General features: G+C 57.0%; 1 protein-coding gene across 2 annotated transcripts in view; it reads left to right on the forward strand.

The window, feature by feature from the left end:
• Window positions 1–2583: 2583 nt before the first annotated feature.
• The window catches only part of ESCO1 (establishment of sister chromatid cohesion N-acetyltransferase 1), a 42841-nt gene continuing 23681 nt past the window's right edge, over window positions 2584–21743 (forward strand). The window contains exons 1-7 of one of the 2 annotated variants that reach the window (XR_010990733.1): window positions 2584–2812; window positions 5523–5611; window positions 7656–7854; window positions 8355–9756; window positions 10376–10487; window positions 15324–15387; window positions 19194–19308. Coding sequence is in view for 1 of the 2 variants with exons in the window: in XM_068165497.1 (XP_068021598.1) it covers window positions 7658–7854; window positions 8355–9756; window positions 10376–10487; window positions 15324–15387; window positions 19194–19308 (1890 nt within the window). In the remaining variant the exon portion in view is untranslated. The remainder of the gene's footprint in view (window positions 2813–5522; window positions 5612–7655; window positions 7855–8354; window positions 9757–10375; window positions 10488–15323; window positions 15388–19193; window positions 19309–21743) is intronic. The other variant, XM_068165497.1, reaches the window with a different exon arrangement.

Consider the following 21743-nt stretch of genomic DNA (forward strand, 5'->3'; position numbering starts at 1 on the left):
TGCTGGCTTCAGTTCTGGGCCCCTCACTGCAGAAAGGACATTGAGAGGCTGGAGCAGCCCCCAGGCTTTTATATCCTTGGCTTTCCCTTCGAGTTTTTGCCTCAGTGGTGCTTCCAAAGGCCCAGATGATGCAGCTAAGATCTGCACTTCTGCAGCTGGTCCAAGGGCAAGTCAAGGACTGCCTGTAAAGACAGTGAGAAGGACAATTTCTTCCACCTAGTGAAGGATCAGACACTTACTAAATGCTGGCATCTAGATGCTACCAGGGGCACAGAGCTTGCACTCATCCTGGCCTGCATCAGCACTGCTGTGGTCGGAGGGAGCAGTGCAGGGATCCCAGCCCTGTGCTCAGCACTGGGAAGGCCACAGCTTGAGTCCTGGGTTTGATTTTGAGTCCCTCGCTCCAAGAAGGACATTGAGAGGCTGGAGCACGGCCAGAGAAGGGCAACCAAGGTGGGGAAGGGTCTGGAGAAGAGGGCTGGGGAGGAGCAGCTGAGGGAGCTGGGGGTGTTGAGTGTGGAGGAGACTGAGGGGAGACCTCATTGCTCTCTGCAGCTCCCTGAGAGGAGGCTGCAGTGAGGTAGGGATTGGGCTCTGCTCCCTAGGCTCAGGTGATAGGAGAGGAATTGTCCTGGAATTGTGCCAGGGGAGGCTTAGGTTGGAGATGAGGAAATATTTGTTTGCTGTGAGAGTGACCAGGGACTGGCAGAGGCTGCCCAGGGAGGTGGTGGAGTCCCCATCCCTGGAGGTGTTCCAGAAAGCTGTGGCCATGGCACTTGGGTCCATGGCACTTGTGGCCATGGTGGGGTTGGGTTGATGGTTGGAGTGGATGACCTTAAAGAACTTTTCCAACCAAAACCATTCTATGATTCTGTGCTGTTCTCCTGTTGCTAAGCAGTGATGGAACACACATCACTGTGTAAAGTTACAGGCAGCTGAGGCTCTGTCTGACAGGAAGCAAAACATCCTCATAGGAGAAACAAACTGCAAAGCTGCTTCCAGGTGAGCCCCTCACACACATCCTCCATGAAGTTCAGGTGGGGTTGGCTTGAGGTCAGCCCCAGTGCAGCAACATGGATGGAGTGCAGCAGGTACATGAGGTAGTTCTACATCAGCATTCCAGTTAGGAGCAGCAGTGCACTTCTGAAGGAAGCCTTCTGATTGCTCCCACTTCTCATACTGGGTCGTGGAGTGCACACAACCGATTACTTTGGAAGGAAGCAAAGCTGGCAGAGGCACCCCCAGCACACAGCCAGCATGCTCCAAGCCCAGCAGTCGCTGCAGGCACAGGACTAGACCTGGGCTGGGCTGGGCTGGCTTGTCCCTGCTCTGGAGCTCCAGTCCCCTCAGAGCTCCTCTTGCCAGCGCAGATGTAGGCTCAGACATGCAAACATCGTGAGGCAATAAAGCCACAAGGTAAGGTTAGGTGAGGCTGAAATCCACTACCCAGTGTAGCAAGGACTGGAATGTCCCCGACAGAGGGAAAAACCCACGAGTCCACGGGTGTGCAACCAGGCAGGCCGTGAGACACAGCGTGGAGATGAGCTAGCCGGCACCTGCAGGGCTGCTGCTCAGCCTGGGGAAGGAAACTCCACCGGACGGGAAGGGGCTGTGTGCGCCCGCTGCTCCGGAGCCAGCGGCAGGCTCCGCACAGCACCCGGCTGCCCCCCGCGGGCTCCGCACAGCACCCGGCTGCCCCCCGCGGGCTCCGGCTGCCCCCGCGGGCTCCGGCTGCCCCCGCGGGCTCCGCACAGCACCCGGCTGCCCCCCGCGGGCTCCGCACAGCACCCGGCTGCCCCCCGCGGGCTCCGCACAGCACCCGGCTGCCCCCCGCAGGCTCCGGCTGCCCCCCGCAGGCTCCGCACAGCACCCGGCTGCCCCCCGCGGGCTCCGGCTGCCCCCGCAGGCTCCGGCTGCCCCCGCGGGCTCCGGCTGCCCCCCCGCGGGCTCCGGGACTCAGACCAGCACCGGGGCAGCACCGAGCGGCACGGAGCTGCACCGCCTGCTGCCGCCCGCAGCTGGGCCGGGGGGCAGTGCCCCGGGAGGTGCCTCTGCACCCTCAGAGCAGTGCCCAGAGCACATCCAGGACAGCACCGAACCCGTCCGTGAGCAGCGCTCCACAAGCACCCGGAGAGGGCTGAGCGAGCACCGCTGCCCGACCGCCGCCAGCCCTGCTGCCGCGCTCCGAGCGCCGGGCCGGAGCCGGCCCTGGCACACCGCGGGCCGGGCAGCACCGGGGCCGCCTGCGCCCCCCGCTCTGGCAGGCGAGGAGCCTAAGGGAAGGCAGAGCGCGGCGCTCGGCACCCGAGCCGGTGAGGCCGCGGGGCCCAGCGCACCGCCGGCACCGGGAGGCGGCGGCACCCCCCCGCCAGCCCCTGGGGGGCAGCTGAGCAGCGCTGGGGTCGCGGCCGCCGCGGCAGGCAGCGCCCGGCCAGCCCGCGCCTGGCACAGGCCGCAGCGCGCATGCGCGGCGCCTTCCCCCGCGGAAGTGCCCCGGCCTCGGCTTGGGCCGGGGGCGGTGGGGCCGGCGGGGCGGGGCGGGGCGGGGCGGGGCGGGGCTGCCCGCGGCCCGGATGTGAGCGGCGCTGGGGCTGCGCTCGTCGCCGCCTCTCAGGGGCAGAGGTAGAGGGGGCCTGGACGCCACAGCCCGCGGCGCGCCCCCGCTCCCCGCGCTGCGCCCCGGCCCGCCCTGCTCCGCGGCGCGGCTCCACTCCGCCCCCTCCTCCTCTTCTCTCCTCCCCCTCCCTGCAGCTGGCGAGCCGGGCAGGAGGGCGGCCGGTGCAGCCGGCACGTCGCTGACACTCGCGCCGAGGTAAGCGGCCGCTTCTCACCCGGAGTGGGGGACCAGGAAGTTTCCCCCAGCCCGGCTGCGGTGCCGGCGGCCCCCGGCAGCTTTCCGCGGCCCCGCTGCGTGGCCGCAGCCCGTCCTGGCGCGGAGCGGTGCCGCCCGCTCCGTTCCGGGGCCGAGAGGCCGGCATCTGCTCCTGGGGCCTGCCTTGCCCGCCGCGCCCGGGCCCGGGCCTGCCCGCCGCCGCCGCTGTCCCCGCGGCCGAGGCGGGAGCGGGCGGGCGCTCCCCTCCGCAGCCCCCATCTGCCCCTTGCCGGCGCTCGCCTCGGCCCGAGGAACTCTGAGCCGAGTTGGGGGCTCCCTGCTCCCAGCGGGCTGTGACGGCGGGGCGCCGGGGTGGGTGACACTGGGCCGCGCCGGGAGGCCTCCGCTCTGCCTCCTTGCGCTCGGAGCTCCGCGGTGGGGGCTCAGCCGGGGGCTGAAGCGCGGGCAGGCTCCTGGGAGACCCCAGCGCCCTGTCTCGGCAGGGACCGAGGGGTTGCCCCTGCTTCCAGGGCTTGGGGGTGTGGGAGTTGCGTGTGTCTGCCCTCCTCCACTTCTTGCAGCCGCTGACTGTTGTGCAGTTTGCTCTTGTGTCTCTCCTTGGCTCCGTAGTCAAGCTCTTACTGGAGGCGACTTCCTCAGGGCAGAAACTGCCGGATCTTGAATGTCAAAAAGTCCTTGCTGTGCTCCGCAAAGTCCTGGTGTAGGAAGGGAACTGCAGTTAAAGAGGCAGCTCTCCTTGCGGAGCAGAGAGCTGAGGTCGGTGTCCTGGGAGGCGATACCGGCGAGGGAAGGCTTCTGTTTGTTCTTTCCTGAGCGTGCTGAGAGTGACAGCGATGCCTGCTTATGTCTGGACAACCCCTCAAGCAGGTCGGGATGGGTTTGTTGTGTTCCCGTTTCTGAGAGCCGGTGTTGTGCTCCAAGCTAAGAGAAAGAGACCGAAGCCTCATCCTGCAGCAGCTCCAGCTGCTCTTCCCGGGGCGAGTGGCTGCACTGTGGCTCTGATGGATAACTTTGACTAGTGGAAACCTGTAGAGGTGCTGAGTGTCCTGGAGCTCCTGAGCCACTGGAAGTAAGGCAGACAAATTATTTTACTGTCTTTTGAGGGAGAGGCATGGAAATAGCACTACAGAAAGGGCTGTGCAGAGCTTTCTTTCCTGGAGATGCTCTTCAATGCTGTCTCAAATGTGAGTCACTGGTCACACAGCTTCCTTGAAGGAGGAAGGAGGCAGCACTGGTGTCTGGAATGTGAGCATTGTCAGCCCCGTGTGGTTAGGAAGGCCTTCATAAAGAAAGGATGAGTGGCAGTGGAGTGAGGGACAGCTTAACATCTGGAAAGAAAAGGGACAGTACAGCACTGCACTTTTTCCATGATGAAGAGTTGTTAAAGGGGGCTGAAGGTAAGGCTCTGCCAAACTCTTTGCAACTCCATGTGTCAGGGCTGGAAGGAAGGATGGAATGAAATTGTCTGTGCTATACACCTGGTAACCTAAAGGTCCTGTCTGACCTTAAAATCTGTCAGACTCCCCAGCAGGTGGGTTGAGGCAGGGCAGTAACACAATTCTGTCACAGAAATACTTCTTCCTCAGTCAAAAACTAATGAATCATTCTTGACCCAGAAAGGTGCTGTGGAAGTTTTGAGCTCTGGGTCTTCCAGGAAACTGCCTTGTAGAAGATGCCAGTGGAACTCTGCTGAGCAGTCACTGCTTGTGCCGTGGCTCCAGCCCAAGCTCTTTGAGTAAAGGTTTCAGGAGGCAGAAGCAGCTGTGCTGGGTGTGAATAAATCTGTGAAGGGCTTTTACTGATGACCTCTGCTAGCTTTCAGGTCCTTGTGCAGATAACTTCTGCCTTGTTCACACCATTCTGGTTCTCCTGAAGAAGTCATCCTCTACTGCCCAAGGCAGACAATGCTACTTTCTAGGCTTTTTGCCTGATTTGTAGCTTAAGTCATATTAGAAGGAGCAGGCAGTTGCTATTGTCTGTGAAGTTCTGTAGTAGCAGCCACAAAATTCAGCAGAACCTAATGGATGTTCACATGGCCTGCAAGGGACAGGACCAGGGGCAGTGGCTTCAAGCTAGAGCAGAGCAGAATTAGATTGGATGTGAGGAACAAGTTCTGCACCAGGAGGCTGCTGGAACACTGCAGCAGGTCGCCCAGGGAGGTGGTTGAGGCCCCTTCCCTGGGGGTATTCAAGGTGAGGCTGGATGAGGCCCTGGGCAGCCTGATCTAGCTGGGGATGTCCCTGCTGACTGCAGGGGAGTGTGTGTGTGTTGGGCTGGATGACCTTTGGAGATCCCTTCCTCCCTGGACTGTTCTGTGATATATTAGGAGTTGGTGTGGGCACAGGGCTGGCAACAGGTCCACTGTTTGTGGTCTCTGAAAGAGCAACCTCCTGCTTTCTGGAACACCAGGAAAGGCTGGGATGTTCCTTTCAAACGGTGCTCTTAGCTGCCAGCTTCCCCAAGGGGAAGGGGTAGTGCTTAGGGCAGCAAAGTGCCAACAGCTGTTGGATATGGAAATAAAAAGCTGTAGTGTCAGTTGGGAGGTTTGGGGTGGTTTGGGCTTAATTATCAAAGAAACTTTAAAGCTGAGCATTGTTTGAAGGGATGGGAAAGGATGGGAATGCCAGAGTCAGTCTGAGAAGGGAGTTACTGAAATGCTTACTGCATGAACCTCTTCTGCTCCTCACAGGTGGCATGAACCATCCTGTTTGTAAGCATACACCTGAGGAATGCTCTGGGCACACCTTGATGAGTTACTTTGGCCTCTTGTAAAAACCTGTAAGTAAAACAAGTGTAGTTTGGTTTGAGATTGCTTTGATGATTCCCTTTCTGCTCCCAGCTGGCTTGGTCTGCTTCTGAAAGGAAAAGTGAGTGTGGAATCATTTTGGTTGAGAAAGACCTTTAAGATCGAGTCCAACTACTGTCTAATGACCAAGGCTGGGGCTAAACCATGGCCCTCAGCACCACAGCTCTGCCTCTTTGAAACACCTCCAGGGGTGGGGATTCAACCATCTCATAGTATCCTAGTATCAGTCAGGGTTGGAAGGGACCACAAGGATCATCCAGTTCCAACCCCCCTGCCATGGGCAGGGACACCCCACACTAGATCAGGCTGGACACAGCCTCATCCAGCCTGGGCTTAAACACCTCCAGGGACAGGGCCTCAACGTGCCATTTCCCCTAGTCCTATCACTGCCTGAGATCCTGAGCAGTCTCTCCCCAGCCTTCCTGGAGCCCCCTTCAGAGCCTGGAAGGCCACAATGAGGTCACCTGGGAGCCTTCTCTTCTCCAGACTGAACAGCCCCAACTCCTTCAGTCTGTCCTCACAGCAGAGGTGCTCCAGCCCTCTGCTCATCCTCCTGGCCCTGCTCTGGACACCTTCCAGCCCCTCCAGATCTCTCTTGTCATAGGGGCTCCGGAACTGGAGGCAGGACTCCAGGTGGGGTCTCCCCAGAGCTGAGCAGAGGGGGAGAATCACCTCCCTTGCCCTGCTGGCCACACTTCTCCTGCTGCAGCCCAGGCTCTGGTTGGCTTTCTGGGCTGCAAGTGCACACTGAGAGCTCCTGGTGAGCTTTTCCTCCCCCAGCACCCCCAAGGCTCTCTCCTCAGGGCTGCTTTCCAGCCAGTCCCTGCCCAGCCTGCATTTGTGCCTGGGGTTGCCTCCACCCAGCTGCAGGACCCTGCCCTTGGTCTTGTTGAACCTCCTGAGGTTGGCTTGTGCCCAGCTCTGCAGCCTGTCCAGGTCCCTCTGGATGGATCCCTTCCCTCCAGCTGTCTGCTGCAGCACACAGCTTGGTGTCAGCAGCAAACCTGCTGAGGGTGCACTCAGTGCCACTGTCCATGGCACCCACAGGGATGTTGAACAAGCCTGGTCCCAGGAGTGATCCCTGAGGGACTCTGCTTGTCCCTGGCCTCCCCTGGGACATGGAGCCATGGACAGCCACTCTGTGGGTGCAGCCATCAAGCCAGCTCCTTATCCATCCAGTGGTCACCCATCACACCCATGTGTCACCAGCCTGGAGACCAGGATGTGGTGTGGGACAGTGTGGAAGGCTTTGCTCAGGCCCAGCCAAACGACATCAGCTGCTCTCCCCTCAGCTATTGATGTTGTCACCTGTTCAGAGAAGGCCACCAGGTTGGTCAGGCAGGATTTGCCCTTGGTGAAGCCATGCTGGCTGTTCCCAATCACCTCTTCACTATTCTTCTGAGCCAGCAGTGCCTCCAGGAGGATCTGCTCCATGATCTTTCTGGGCACAGAGGTGAGACTGCCTGGCCTGGAGTTCCCTGGTTCCTCCTTCTTACCCTTTTTGCAGATGGGTGATGTTTCCCCTGTTCCAGTCTGTGGGGACTGCCCCAGACTGCCATGACCTTTGGAATAGACTAGAGAGGGGTTTAGCAACCTCCTCTGCCAGTTCTCTCAGCACCCCTGGGTGTACCCCGTGGGGTCCCATGGACTTGAACACTTTCAGGTTCTTCAGGTGATCACCAACCTGACCTTCACTTCCCATGGGCAGTTCTTCCTCCCTGTCCCTGGCATTGTCTTCCATAACATCAGGAGTGTGGCTAGAGGCCCTCCTGGGCAGTCCTTTCCAATCTTTGAGAACCTTTTCAGGGAAGAAAAGTTTCTTCTGATGTCTGACCTAAACCTCTCCTGGGGCAACTTGAGGCCGTTTCTTCTCATCCTGTCACTTGGTTACTATGGAGGTGACCCAACACCCAGTTACCTTGCTTTGTAAAATGGGCAGGTCTTTGGTTGTGTTAAGTGACACTGTGGCAACAACTGGCAGCCTCCAAAAGCTGACTCACTGGTTGTGTTTTGCAGAAATGGCAGCTCAGAAAAGGAAGTCTGTGCTAGTAGAGCCTTCTGCAAAACGTCCCAGGCTGGACAAGAACTGCAAACAGTCATCGGTGAAGAAGGAGAGAGAGGTGTCAGATGCAAGGCATGTCTCGAGTAAATCAAAGCCCAATCAGTGTGCAGTGCAGGAGAAAGCTGTGCTCAAAACCTCTGTCAAGTCTAACAGGTCAGTTACAAAAGCCATATCATTGTGCTAGTGCAGCACCAGCCCTAGGAGAAGGAATGCAACTGAATAGTGGGGAGCTGAGCCTTACACCCTTAAGCGTGGTATCCACTGCCTGATCTTGCCCTGGGAACTTGGAATGACTTCCTCCAAAAGAGTTTCTGAAGCAAAAATAAAGCTAACAGTCTGTAAGCTTGAGGCTTTATCTGAAAGCCAGAAGTGTCAACAACTAACCACTGCTAGAGACCTTAAAAGGCATTCCTCTGGGGTTCGTAGTTCAGTCTGGCCCTGCACTGCAAGCACGGTGGACTGCACTGCAGAGGAACCAGGTGCAACTGAGGGCCTTCTAGAATGAGTGGAGGGAAAGTTCTTCTGCAGGTGTTGAGGGTGTAAGATTTAGTGGTCTGAAAAGGAAAGGAGGCAGAGGTTAGCAGGACTGAGAAGAGGCTTATGACAAAACCTCCTTTCCAGATGCTGACCAAATAACCTTTGGAATCTTTCAGTGACAGCAGCCCCGAGCCTGAGCTGGGACCGCGCATGACCACGAGATCAGCGGCACTCAGCTTGAGCAGCAAGCCAGCCCTCCACAGAAAGGCCCAGCAGCAGCCCAAGTCTGCAAAAGCTAAGGAGCTGTGCCAGAGAAAGTGTGTGCAGGGAGCTCCTGAGTCCAAGTGTGTGCAGGGGGCTCCTGAGTCCAAGTGTGTGCTTGCGCCCAAGGAGCCAGCAGCCAGGAGGTCGCAGCGCCTGCAGCAGCTGACGTGCGCCAGCGTGCCGGCCCCCGCCAGGTCCCTGCGCAGCAGAGAGCTCTCAGAGGAGAAAGCTTTGGAAGTTAAACAGAGTCACTCTGCAAAAAGGCACTCTCACAGTGTGGCAGCAAAAGCTGCTGCATCTGCTGGGGAGAAAACTGAGCACAAAAACACAAGGACTAAGCCAAGCAATACGAACGAGGAAAGGAGAAAAGGAACGGCTGCAGAGGTGAGAAGCTCTCTGAAAGAGAAAAGGTGTAAAGCAGAGAGCAAAAGTGACAATTCCAATGGCTTCCAGCACAGCCTTCCAGCGTCATCGTGTCCTGCTGGCAGTCCTGAGGCAGGTAAGAGAGAGCAAAGGGACTCAGTACCTCCCGCTCCTGGCGGCGCGAGGGAAGTGGCAGCGGATCCGCTTCAGCCAAATCCTAAGACAGCGACTAAGGAGAAGCAGCAAATGCAGCAGAGCGTGAGAAACAGTGCAAGGCCAAAAAAGACCCCAGAGCCACCTGCAGGTGAGGCAAATGTGGCTGAGCAGCCAGAGAGCGACGGGAGATCCAAGAGGGTCAGCATCCTGGAGCTGTGCGAGGAGATCGCCGGTGAGATCGAGTCGGATACGGTGGAGGTGAAAAAGGATTCCCCTGCTGCCGAGCCCAGCAAAGCAGAAGGAAAGCCTGCTGAGGGCCAGGCTCAGCAGGGTGAAAGGCTTCCTCAGGGAGAGCCCCCTCAAAGCACCCAATGCAAACGCTTCTTCCCCAGCAAAAAAGGGATGCCTGTCAAGTGCACGCTGAACGGCAGGAGCAACGCCTCAAACAAGAACTCCAAGTGGACCAAAATTAAGTTACTCAAAGCTAGCAGCATGAAGCAGAGTGGCTGCAGTCCTGCAAGTGCCCTCAAGCTGTTAAGGTTAAAAGAGGAGCCTGAGCTGTCAGAGGCCAGCCCAGCAGCTGCAGAAGCAGAGCTCTCGAAGGCACCCGGCAAGCTGGCGGCAGCAGGACTCTCTGAGGACGCAAGTGCGACCTGTGCGCAGGATCCTTCCCCTGAGAGAGCTGCACCTCTGAAATCAGGGACACTGGAACTGCAACAGCCCTCCAGGAGAGGTGCAGAGAATGGCTTGTTGGGTAATTTGACCAAACCTGCCTGTGAGCCCAGAGCAGATGAGGTAAGGAGTTGGAGCTGTGCTGTGGGGTGGGAGGGAGCTCTCCTCCTGGGCTGCCTGCTGGGGATGCCGTGCTCTGAAGTCTTGTTTCAGTGACTTCACGTGGAGGCAACCTCACCTCTGATGTATTAAAGATCTGTGAGTGGTGTGCTGGTGGGGGTGGGATGATGGCAAGCTGGAAGCTGAATCTGTTCCACCCCTCTTGAGTTCTCTGGTTAACTTAACTCAATGGTTGATGGGCAAAAACCTCCTGCTGAAGCCAGAGGTTGTCCAGATCCATGTGGATGCTGGTTGAGGAGTTAAGCTTGCAAAGCTGTTCTGAAAAGGTGTGTTAAGGGCAATGAGACAGAAGAAAGCCTTCTCCACCAGAAGGAAATGAAACTGTAAGATGGTAAGGATCAAGGTGCTCTGTGGGAAGCTGATGTGCAAGGCTGTGTGTCAGCTGGAGAACTGTGTGCAGAATGAATGCCTCAAGCATGGAGCAGCTAATCAGCTTGGCTTGAAGTAATGTAGGACTTTGAAGGCTGCTGCCCTGTTGGAGGGGTGAGTTTATGATGTGGTTAGGAACTCAGGGGCACCAAGCTGTTCAGGTTTTTCACTCACTGTTCTCTGGTTTGTTTAGAACTTTCAATTACACTTGGAGGCAAGTCCAGAAAGTTCTCCAGTGAAGTGTGTCACAGCTCCCAAACCACCCAAACAAGGCAGGAAAGAGCCTGGGGAGTGTGAGCCTCAAGGTAACTGTTCACTACTGATCTTAACTCTTCTGCCCAATCAGATGGGAAGCACAAGGCCTCCTCTCAGAGGGCTGTTTGGTGGAGTAGGTGCAGTTGGTGCAGAGCTAAGCTGCTAGGGTTGGGGCTGTTCACCAGGGCTGTTCTAGAATCACAGAGTCCTTTAGAATAGAATAAACCAAACCAGGTTGGAAGAGACCTTCAAGATCGAGTCCAACCCATCAACCAATCCAACACCACCTAAACAACTAACCCATGGCACCAAGCACCCCAGCAAGTCTCCTCCTGAACACCTCCAGGGATGGGGACTCCACCACCTCCCCAGGCAGCCCATTCCAATAGGCAATCACTCTCTCTGTGTAGAACTTCTTCCTAACATCCAACCTAAACCTCCCCTGGTGCAGCCTGAGACTGTGTCCTCTTGTTCTGGTGCTGGCTGCCTGGGAGAAGAGACCAACCCCCACCTGGCTACAACCTCCCTTCAGGGAGTTGGAGAGAGCAAGAAGGTCTCCCCTGAGCCTCCTCTTCTCCAGGCTAAGCAACCCCAGCTCCCTCAGCCTCTCCTCACAGGGCTGTGCTCCAGACCCCTCCCCAGCTTTGTTGCCCTTCTCTGGACACCTTCCAGCAACTCAACCTCCTTCCTAAACTGAGGGGCCCAGAACTGGACACAGAACTCAAGGTGTGGCCTAACCAGTGCAGTGTACAGGGGCAGAATGAGCTCCCTGCTCCTGCTGGCCACACTCTTCCTGATGCAGGCCAGGATGCCCTTGGCCCTCTTGGCTGCCTGGGCACACTGCAGGCTCATGTTCAGCCTACCATCAACCAGCACCCCCAGGTCCCTCTCTGCCTGGCTGCTCTCAGCCACTCTGACCCCAGCCTGTAGCACTGCCTGGGGTTGTTGTGGCCAATGTGCAGAACCTGGCACTTGGATGTGTTCAGTCTCCTGCCCTTGGCCTCTGCCCATCTGTCCAGCCTGTCCAGGTCCCTCTGCAGGTCCCTCTCTGCCCTCCAGCAGATCAACTCCTGCCCCTAGCTTGGTGTCATCTGCAAATTTACTGCTGATGGACTCAATGCCCTCATCCAGATCATCATTATGTTGGAAGCCCAGCACTGCCAAGGCTGCTGCTGAGCCATGTCCCTCAGCACCACATCTACACTTCTCTTGGACACCTCCAGGGGTGAGGATTCCACCACTGCCCTGGGCAGCCTGATCCAGGGCTTGGCAGCTCTCCCAGTGAAGGCATTTTTCTTAATGTCCAACCTTCTGGCCCAACTTGAGGCTGTTTCCTCTTGTCCTATCTGCTGCCTGGGAGAAGAGACTGACCCCCACCTGGCTCCCACCTCCTTCCAGGGAGCTGTAGAGGGCAATGAGGTCTCCCCTCAGCTTCCTCCAGAGGAGACACCCCCAGTTCCCTCAGCTGCTCCTCATAGGACTTGTTCACATTTCTTTGTGTGTCACCCCCATGGCCACTGCCCTTTCATCTCTGGGATGAGTTGAGGGAAGGAGGTGTCTGTTGTTCTACCCAGCTCTGCTTTCAGTGCACCTTTGTGCTTCATGCATGAGTGTTTCAATGCTCCATATACTCCAGTGAGAGTGAAGTGACAGCATTTGAGAGACACAACCCCCCCAGCCATGGCTCAGCCACCTCATCAAGTAGCAGCACTGCCAGGTTTCACTTGGGCTCTTCCCTGGGGCTGGCTTCTGTGCAGGGTTACTGTTTCCCTTGAGTAAGTACCTTTGTTTCTCCTAAGTTGTTCTGCTTGATCTTGACCAAAGTGCTGCCTCCTTGCTGGCTGTTCCTGGCCTGTGAGGGCAGTCTGTCAGCCTTCTGGTGGCTGTGATGGGAATCATAGTATCACAGTATCAGTCAGGGGTGGAAGGGACCACAAGGATCATCCAGTTCCAACCCCCCTGCCATGGGCAGGGACACCCCACACTAGATCAGCCTGGCCAGAGCCTCATCCAGCCTGGGCTTAAACACCTCCAGGGACAGGGCCTCAACCACCTCCCTGGACAACCCATTCCAGGGCTTCACCACTCTCATGGGGAAGAACTTCCTCCTCCCCTCCAGCCTGAATCTCCCCACCTCCAGCTTCATTCCATTCCCCCTAGTCCTAGCACTGCCTGAGATCCTGAGCAGTCCCTCCCCAGCCTTCCTGTAGCTCCCTTCAGATCCTGGAAGGCCACAATGAGGTCACCTGGGAGCCTTCTCTTCTCCAGACTGAACAGCCCCAACTCCTTCAGTCTGTCCTCACAGGAGAGGTGCTCCAGCCCTTTGCTCCTCCTCCTGGCCCTGCTCTGGACACCTTCCAGCCCCTCCAGCTCCCTCTTGTCATAGGGGCTCCAGAACTGGAGGCAGGACTCCAGGTGGGGTCTCCCCAGAGCTGAGCAGAGGGGGAGAATCACCTCCCTTGCCCTGCTGGCCACACTTCTCCTGCTGCAGCCCAGGCTCTGGTTGGCTTTCTGGGCTGCAAGTGCACACTGAGAGCTCCTGGTGAGCTTCTCCTCCCCCAGCACCCCCAAGGCTCTCTCCTCAGGGCTGCTTTCCAGCCAGTCCCTGCCCAGCCTGCATTTGTGCCTGGGGTTGCCTCCACCCAGCTGCAGGACCCTGCCCTTGGTCTTGTTGAACCTCCTGAGGTTGGCTTGTGCCCAGCTCTGCAGCCTGTCCAGGTCCCTCTGGATGGATCCCTTCCCTCCAGCTCTCTGCTGCACCACACAGCTTGGTGTCAGCAGCAAACCTGCTGAGGCTGCACTCAGTGCCACTGTCCCTGGCACCCACAGGGATGTTGAACAAGACAGGTCCCAGGAACTGCCTCTGGCTGAGGGCTCTTAGCAGTGATCACCAACATCTCTCCATGAACTTCCTTACCCCTTTCTTGATATTTCCTCCTTTTGCTTTTGGGTTTTGGGTTCCTTGGAGGTTTGTCTTTGGTCTGAATGCCTTTGTTATGGATTTGTGGTGGGTGGGTTGGGTTGGTTTTGTGGTTTTGGTGTTGTGGGGGGGTTTGTTTTAGCTCTGAACCTGACTTTGAGGGCCCTAACTTTCCAGCTTCACTGAACAGCTGGGGTTTTCCCAGGGTGGTGTTGGAGGGCAGAAAATAGAACCTTCTCCTTTTTCTTTCTCTTGCTATTGGTTATTTTCCTAGAGGGCCCCAGAGCACCCCTCAGCTGGGGGCTCTGATTCTAACCCTACCCACAGAGCTGTCTGTAGGAGGGGTGGTGTGAACAGGCTGCAGCCACACAGCTTCATTACTGAGTTTCACTGCTGCAAGCTGCTTTGCACTGCTGCTGACATAGAGCCATGGAGTCACTCTGGCTGGAAAAGGCCTTTAAGGTCATCAGGGCCAACCAATAAATGCAGCAGTTGTGAGGGCAGGTCAGGTTGAGGGAGGTACTCTGACATGCCCCAGTTGCTGCTTGGCCTCAGAAGGCTGCCAGAAATGGGAGTCTCAGCACAGCCTCCCCCAGGCAGCTGTTTAGCTCACTTCCCTCTAGCCCTGCTGCAACCTGGCTGCAAGCTGCTGAGAGAGCAATTGTTTAACCACTCCTCCTGTCTAATCAGCTTCAACCCCCTGCACAGCAGTGTCAATAGATTGATCATCCAGTGGCTCCATGTGTAAGAAATGGCATCCCACTGCATCCTCAAAGGCAGTGACTCAACTCCATTGGCTCTTTGCTGAGGTTCTCTTCCCAGGTCTGTAGTGACTAAAGCAGCTCTTGGAGGGTTTGATCTGCACTGCCCCAAAGGCTGGCTGTGACCCAGGCACACCCTTAAGTCTCACTTGTGCCTTCTCACAGAGTGACTTGGGTTGAGAGGGACCTCAGAGATCTTCTGCTCCAACCCCCCTGCCACAGACAGGGACAGCTCTCAGCTACACTTGGCTGCTGGAGGCCTCATCCAGCCTGGCCTTAAACACCCCCAGGGAGGAGGCAGCCACAGCCCCCCTGGGCAGCCTGTGCCAGAGTCTCACCATCCTTGTACTGAAGAGCTTCTTCCTCAGCTCCACTCTAACCCTGCTCTGCCTCAGCTTCAAACCCTTCCCCCTTGGCCTGTCTGTAGACACCCTCAGGAAAAGTCTCTCTGCAGCCTTCCTGCAGGAGCCCTTCAGGTGCTGGGGGGCAGCTGTATCTGCAGAGTGCTGCTTCTGCAGAGTGCCCTCACCTCCATTCAAACACAGGGCAGAAGGCTTTCAGTCAACCAGGTGAAGAGATGGCTTTTTTCAGGAGTATATGAAGGAACATCTGAGCATTGCCTCAAGGCTCCTTGTTTGCTTCACTGGCCTTGAACAGATTGCAACATTGTCTGAGGTTGAAGAGCAGATTTAGACTGAATCTTAGGAAGCTCTTTGCCAGGAGGGTGGTGAACACTGGAGCAGGTTGCTCAGCCTGGAGAAGGCTCCAGGGAAACCTGATAGCAGCCTGCCAGTACCTGAAGGAGGCTACAAAAGGCTGCAGTAGGACTGCTCCCAAAGGCCTGCAGGGCCAGGGTGAGAGGCAAGGGTTTGAAGTTAGAGCAGAGCAGATGCAGGTTGGATGTCAGGAGCAGGTTCTGCACCATTAGGGTGGTGGAACACTGCAACAGGTTGCCCTGGGAGGTGGTTGAGGCTCCATCCCTGGAGATATTCCAGGTGAGGCTGGACAGGGCTCTGGGCAACCTGCTCCAGTGGAGGATGTCCCTGCTGAGTGCAGGGGCTTGGACTGGCTGAGCTGTGGAGGCCCCTTCCAAGCCAGAGCATTCTGTGATTGTGTGAATGTGTTCTGGCAAATCCCTCTGGGTGTGGCTGAGGCTCCCTTTGCCAGTGAACTCCCTAACCCACTGCTCATCTCCTTCATTGCAGGTTTGGCTCCCAAGCAGTTGACACAAACTTCATTTACAGATCAGACTGCTGAAACTGAGAACAGGTACAGTAGTGCACACATGGGGACATCACAGCAGCCTTCCCCAGGGTGAGCAGAGGGGTTGGTGTGAGCTGGGATCACAGGCTCACAGGATCACCAAGGTTGGAAGAGGCCTCAAAGGTCATCCAGTCCAACCTGGCACCACAGAGCTCATGACTAACCCATGGCACCAAGTGCCACATCCAATCCCCTCTTGAACACCTCCAGGGATGGGGACTCCACCACCTCCCTGGGCAGCACATCCCAGTGGCTAACAACTCTCTCAGGGAAGAACTTTCTCCTCACCTCCAGCCTAATCCTCCCCTGGCACAGCTTGAGACTGTGTCCTCTTCTTCTGGTGCTGCTTGCCTGGCAGAAGAGCCCAACCCCCAACTGGCTACAACCTCCCTGCAGGGAGTTGGAGGGAGCAAGAAGGTCTCCCCTGAGCCTCCTCTTCTCCAGGCTAAGCAACCCCAGCTCCCTCAGCCTCTCCTCACAGGGCTGTGCTCCAGACCCCTCCCCAGCTTTCTTGCCCTTCTCTGGACACCTTCAAGTCTCTCAATGTCCTTCTTGAATTGAGGAGCCCAGAACTGGACACAGGACTCAAGGTGTGGCCTCAGCAGTGCTGAGCACAGGGCACAAGGACTTCCCTGCTCCTGCTGGCCACACTCTTCCTGCTGCAGGCCAGGATGCCCTTGGCCTTCTTGGCCCCCTGGGCACACTGCTGGCTCATGTTCAGGCAGCTGCTCTGCTGCTTCCCAAACTGGGTGACTTGCCCTGGATAAAAGCCAGCTCTTGTTTTCTGCTGGTATTTAGAGATGCTTTTAGTCTGTCAAGAAAAACATTAAGGGAGGTGTTTGTAACTGCACATGTGTGCTTGAAAGTTGAATGTAAGAGAGTTGGGAAAGCATGTCACACAATGTGGGGGGCTGGAAGGGACCTCCAGAGCTCATCCAGTCCAACCCCCCTGCCAGTGCAGCATCACCCAGGGCAGGGCACACAGGAACACAGCCAGGTGGGCTTTGAATATCTCCAGAGAGGGAGACTCCACAACCCCCCTGGGCAGCCTGCTCCAGGGCTCTGTCACCTCACAGGGCAAAAATCCTTCCTCCTGTTTCCATGGCACTTCCTCTGCCTCAGCTTCCACCACTGCCCCTTGTGCTGGCATTGGGCATCCCCCAGCAGAGCCTGGCTCCAGCCTCTGGGCACTCACCCTGCACAGCTTTAGCAACAGCAAGGAGCTCACCCTCAGGCTGCTCCTCTCCACGCTCCAGAGCCCTCAGCTCCCTCAGGCTCTCCTCATGAGGAAGATCTTCCACTGCCTTCAGCAGCTCTGTGGCTCTGTGCTGGACTCTCTCAAGCAGTTCCCTGAGGCCTTTCTTGCCCTGAGGGCCCCAGAGCTGGGCCCAAGGTTCCAGCTGTGGCCTCAGCAGGGCAGAGTTTCTTTTGGCATGGGAAGGAGGGCTTTTAATTTGGGGTAGGTTTGGGCTTGCTGAAGGAGTCAGCTGCCAGATGGAAAAGTGATTCATGGGTTTACTACTGAGTGAATTGTTCCTGCTACTAACAGTCCAGATGGGTTCTGTCCTTGCTTGTGTTGTCTGTTGTAGTCTGTGAACAATTCTGACAAACTGAGGCAGTTCCAGGCTCAGGACTGCAGTTTCTTCCTGCCAGCTCCCTTGAACACAGCTGGTGCAGTGCTCAGTGTGCTGGTAGTGCTCTCTGTAGCAGTGATGAAGGTGAGGATGACTGCTGCTCACTCCCAGCACATCCCTCTGAGGCCAGCTACCAGCTGTGAGCAGCCAGCCCTGCTGTGCTTGCTGCCAGGCTCCCCAGCTGTGGCATTCCCCCCAGCAGGGCTGGTGAGGAGCTGCAGCCCCAGGGGCACTTGGGCACTTCTCAGTAGCTGCTATAAACCTTTGAGGATTCCTGGGTTTGTTCTCAACTGCCAGAGAGCTTTCTGGTAGGCACTGCCCCATCCCTGGAGGTGTTCAAGGCCTGGTTGGATGAATCTTTCAGCACCTCATTCTAGTGGGAGGTGTCCCTGCCCATGGCAGGGGGTTGGAGCAGGATGAGCTTCGAGGTCCCTCCCAACCCAAACTGTTCTGTGAACCTATGAATTCTCAAGCTACAAATGAGTGCAGGCTGAGCTGTGTTCTGTGGCAGCCAAGCTGTCTGTGGGCACTCACTCCTGTGCTGCAGTGCCTGGTGTGCCAGTCTCAGCTGTCTGAGGGGTACTGGAGTGCAGCCCCTGCTTGGAGCTGAGTGGCCCAGAGCTGCCTTTCCCCAGGGGTTTGTGTGCTGCCATCTCCCTGCACAGACTGTTGTAAGAAGCTTTGGCTGGCTTTCCTGTGAGGGCTTTCTGCCCCTGCTTCCCTCATGCTCTCCAGGCTGGGAGCAGCCTTCCCCTCCTGCTCCTGCTGCTGTAGCAGTGATGTGCACAGCTCCAGGGTAGCTTTCTGCTGTCCTGTAAGAAAAGCTGCCCCTGAAGCAGCTACCTGATGCAGACTTTGGGGTACATGGCAGGAGGTGAAACACAGCTGTGGCTGAGCCCCAGCAGTGCTGCTTCACAAATGCCTGGCAGGAGCTTTGGCTCTGGAAGCAGCTCCCTCAATTCCCTTGCTGCCCATGGGTGCAGTTGCCACATCCTGGGTTTGCTGACAAGCAGCCCAGCTGGGAATTCCTGCTGGAGGGGCAGTGGGGTTGGATGTGTTTTGCTTGGGTGACCTCCCCAGTTCATCCCCCCTGCAGTGAATGTGTTTCCCCTGAGCACAGCAGCAAGCTGATAGGATAACTCTAGCCTGCTGCAGGACTTCCCAGTCATGAGGAGGGGAAACAAACTCCATCAGAGAGGCTCCAGGGATGCCTCCATACTTACTCCTTAGGTCCTCTTCCCCTTCCCTTCCCTGCCAGCCATTAGAAGAAGTCTGACCTGAGTTTGAGACCTTTCTGACATGCTTTCTATTTCCATCTTGCTGCCTTAGCAGCCTGCTGCAGGCTGCCTGAAGCCAGGCACCAGATCCCTGCACGGGAAATGCAGAGTTAGCATCAGTCATGCTCTGAGACTCCCAGTCATGGAGTGGTTGGGTTGGAAGGCACCTTAAGGATCACCTAGTTCTAACCCCTGCCCTGGGCAGGGACACCTTTCCACTGGACTTGGCTACTCAGGGCCTCAGCCAGCCTGGCCTGGAACATCTCCAGAGAGGAGGCAGCCACAGGCTCCCTGGGCAACCTGTGCCAGTCTCTCCCCACCCTCTCAATAATTCCTGTCTCAGTCTCCCCTCTCCCAGCTCAAAGCCACTGTCTCTCATCCTGGCACTCCCAGCTCTTGTTCAGAGTCCCTCCCAGCTCTCCTGGACTGGAGGCACTGCTCTGAGCTCTCCCTGCAGCCTTCTCTTCTCCAGGCTGCACAGCCCCACCTCTCCCAGCCTGTCCCCACAGGGGAGGCTCTGCAGCCCTCTGAGCATCTTCCTTGGGCTCCTCTGGGCCAGCTCCAGCAGCTCCCTGTCCTCATTTTACCTGCTTGTGTTAATGGCTGTGCCTAACCTGCCCCCTCCCCGGTTAGAAGTCTGACACTTCAGCTTCATTTCCATTTGAAAAGCTCTCTGCATTCAGTTAGTCACAAACGACTTTTTGGTTAATCCTTTCATTTCCTGAGGTGTTTTTCCCCCCCCTTCCATTTGACTTGCAGATCTCTAGGACTGGTTGGGGTAATGAGCTGGGATTTGCATCCTGTTGAGGTTTGCTTCTGCTCACCACACCAGCTCTGAGTATCTGGGAGGACATGTGGGAGCAGTCCCTCTTTTTAACATGAAGTGTATTTGTATTTCAAGGGTTCCACTGTCAAATCCTTCACTGGCATCCAAATGCAGTAACACCCTACCATCTGAGGAGCATATTCAGAAGCTAAAAGAAGCAGGAAAGGATGGTGATAAGCAGCTGATCATAGTAAGTAATGTGCTTTGAGTAAGGCTTAGAGCTCCTTGGAGAAATGTGCTGTGTGTTCCTGAAGCTGCCTTCAAATCCTCAGTGAGCTGTGGAAGGGTCTGTGTCAGGCTGGTGGTGGAGGAAGGGTGGTAGAGAGGCTTCAGGTGTAAAGCTGGTGCTTGGTCAAACAGCTCTCTGCATCTTTCCCACAGAGTGGCAGGGCAGTGGCAGGCCAGCTGTCAGGGGGAGGGAAACTGCCTCTACTTCCATGCAAACCCTCACATGCTTCAGATGTCAGGCTGCTGGGGCAGGGTGGGTGCAAAGCTGATGTCAGCAGACCCATTCCTGCATCACCCCAGTGCCCACTGCTCTCAGACACACAGAGAGAGCTTCCTGTGCCCTCACTTTGAGCAGCAGCAGTGCTTTGTGCTTGCAGCTTCTGCTGTTAGCTACCAAATGCAGGGATCTCTGAAACCAAGGCAGTGCAAGAGGAGGAGAGTGACCTGCAGCCATTTGTTCTGCCTCACAGCATCACACACCACACACTGGGGGTTTGGGTCTGTGGTTTATAATAATCCCTGCATTAGGTAATGCTTCAGGAATGAAAGGCTGGAGCTGGGGAGCTACAGAGGGAGAAGAATCCAGGCCATCACAGCAGAGCATTCTGCAGTAAGCTGCTTAGGGAAGAGGCTTTCCCCTCTCCCAGCATATGTGTGAAGGGCAGGTGCTGCCTGACCAGCCTCCTCTCCTGTGACAGAGACCTGCTGAGTGCATCAGGGAGAGGCTGTGCCTGCCTGGGCCTTAGCAAAGCCTTTCACACCTTTGTATCACAGCATCCTCCTGGAGAAGCTGGTTGCTCCTGGCTTGGGTGGGTGGGTGCTTTGCTGGGTAGAAAACTGGCTGGCTGGTCCCAAAGGGTGGTGGGGAATGGAGTTAGACCCAGCTGGTGGCCAAGTCACCAGTGGTGTTCCCAGGGCTGAGTGCTGGGAGCACTTCTCTTTGATCCCTTTATCCATGGTCTGGGGGAGGGGAGTGAGGCTCCCTCAGCAAGCTTGCAGGTGACACCAAGGAGGGAGGGAGTGTTGATTTGCTTGGGGGTGAGAAGGCTCTGCAGAGGCACCTGGCCAGGCTGGCTCCAGGGCTGAGCTCAGCTGTGTGAGGTTCAACAAGGCCAAGTGCTGAGTCCTGCACTGGGGTCACAGCAACCTCAGGAGTGCTCCAGGCTTGGGGCAGAGTGGCTGCAAACTGCCCAGCAGGGAAGGAGCTGGGGGTGCTGGTTGGCAGCAGCTGGAGAGGAGCCAGGGGGTGCCCAGGTGGGCAAGAAGGCCACCAGCAGCCTGGCCTGGAGCAGCAATGGTGAAAGGATTGTCCTCCTGTGCTGGGCACTGGGGAGGCCACAGCTTGAGTGCTGGGTTCAGCTTTGGCCTCTCACTCCCAGAAGGACATTGAGAGGCTGGAGCAGGTCCAGAGAAGGGCAACCAAGGTGGGAAAGGGTCTGGAGAAGAGGTCTGGGGAGGAGCAGCTGAGGGAGCTGGGGGTGTTGAGTGTGGAGCAGAGGAGGCTGTGGGAGACCTCATTGCTCTCCACAACTCAGAGTCACAGATGGCTGCCCAGGGAGGTTGTCACATCCCCACCTCTGGAGGTGTTTCAAAGAGGCAGAGATGTGGTGTTGAGAGCCTTGGTTTGGCACCAGCCTGGGTGGAGTACCAGAATGGTTGGACTGGATGATCTCAAAGGTCTTTTCCAGCTGGTTCTGTCTGTCAGTGGTGCTCTGGCCAGCCTGCAGGGTTTTCATGGATTGTGTGGTGTTGGACACATGAGCAAATGAACTGAAATAGAGTCAGGTGCATTCTGAGCCCTCAGGCCCACCCACACTGGAGAGTAAGATCCCATCTTCTGAGAACTGAGTTGATCAACATCCTTGATTCACCTGACAGAACTCAGGGCACTCTCCAAGGTCTCATCAGGGAGTCTGCACTCCAAGCCAGGTGCAGTGTTGATCTGCACCAGGGCAGGGAGGCTCTGCAGAGGGACTTGGGTAGGTTGGATCCGTGGCCAAGGTTCCCAGGAGGAGCTTCAACAAGGCCAAGTGCCAGGTCCTGCACTTGGGGCACAACAACCCCAAGCAAGGCTCCAGGCCTGGGGCACTGTGGCTGGAAAGCTGCTGGCAGGAAGGGACCTGGGGGTGCTGAAGGGCAAGCAGCTGAACAGGAGCCAGCAGTGTGCCCAGGGGGCCAAGAGAGCCAAAGGCCTCCTGTCTGGGATCAGCAATGCTGTGTCCAGCAGCAGCAGGGAGGGGATTGTCCCCTGGCACTCAGCTCTGGGCAGCCCACACCTGCAGTGCTGTGTCCAGGTCTGGGCACCTCAATCCAAGAGAGATGTGGAGGTGCTGGAGCCAGGGCAGAGCAGGGCAAGGAAGCTGGGAAGGGCCTGGGGAAGAAATGTGCTGGAGAGCA

This window comes from Melanerpes formicivorus, unplaced genomic scaffold (assembly GCF_026170545.1).
Source record: "Melanerpes formicivorus ecotype bairdi unplaced genomic scaffold, bMelFor1.0.p_v2 SCAF_89, whole genome shotgun sequence".
Taxonomy (NCBI): Eukaryota; Metazoa; Chordata; class Aves; order Piciformes; family Picidae; genus Melanerpes; species Melanerpes formicivorus.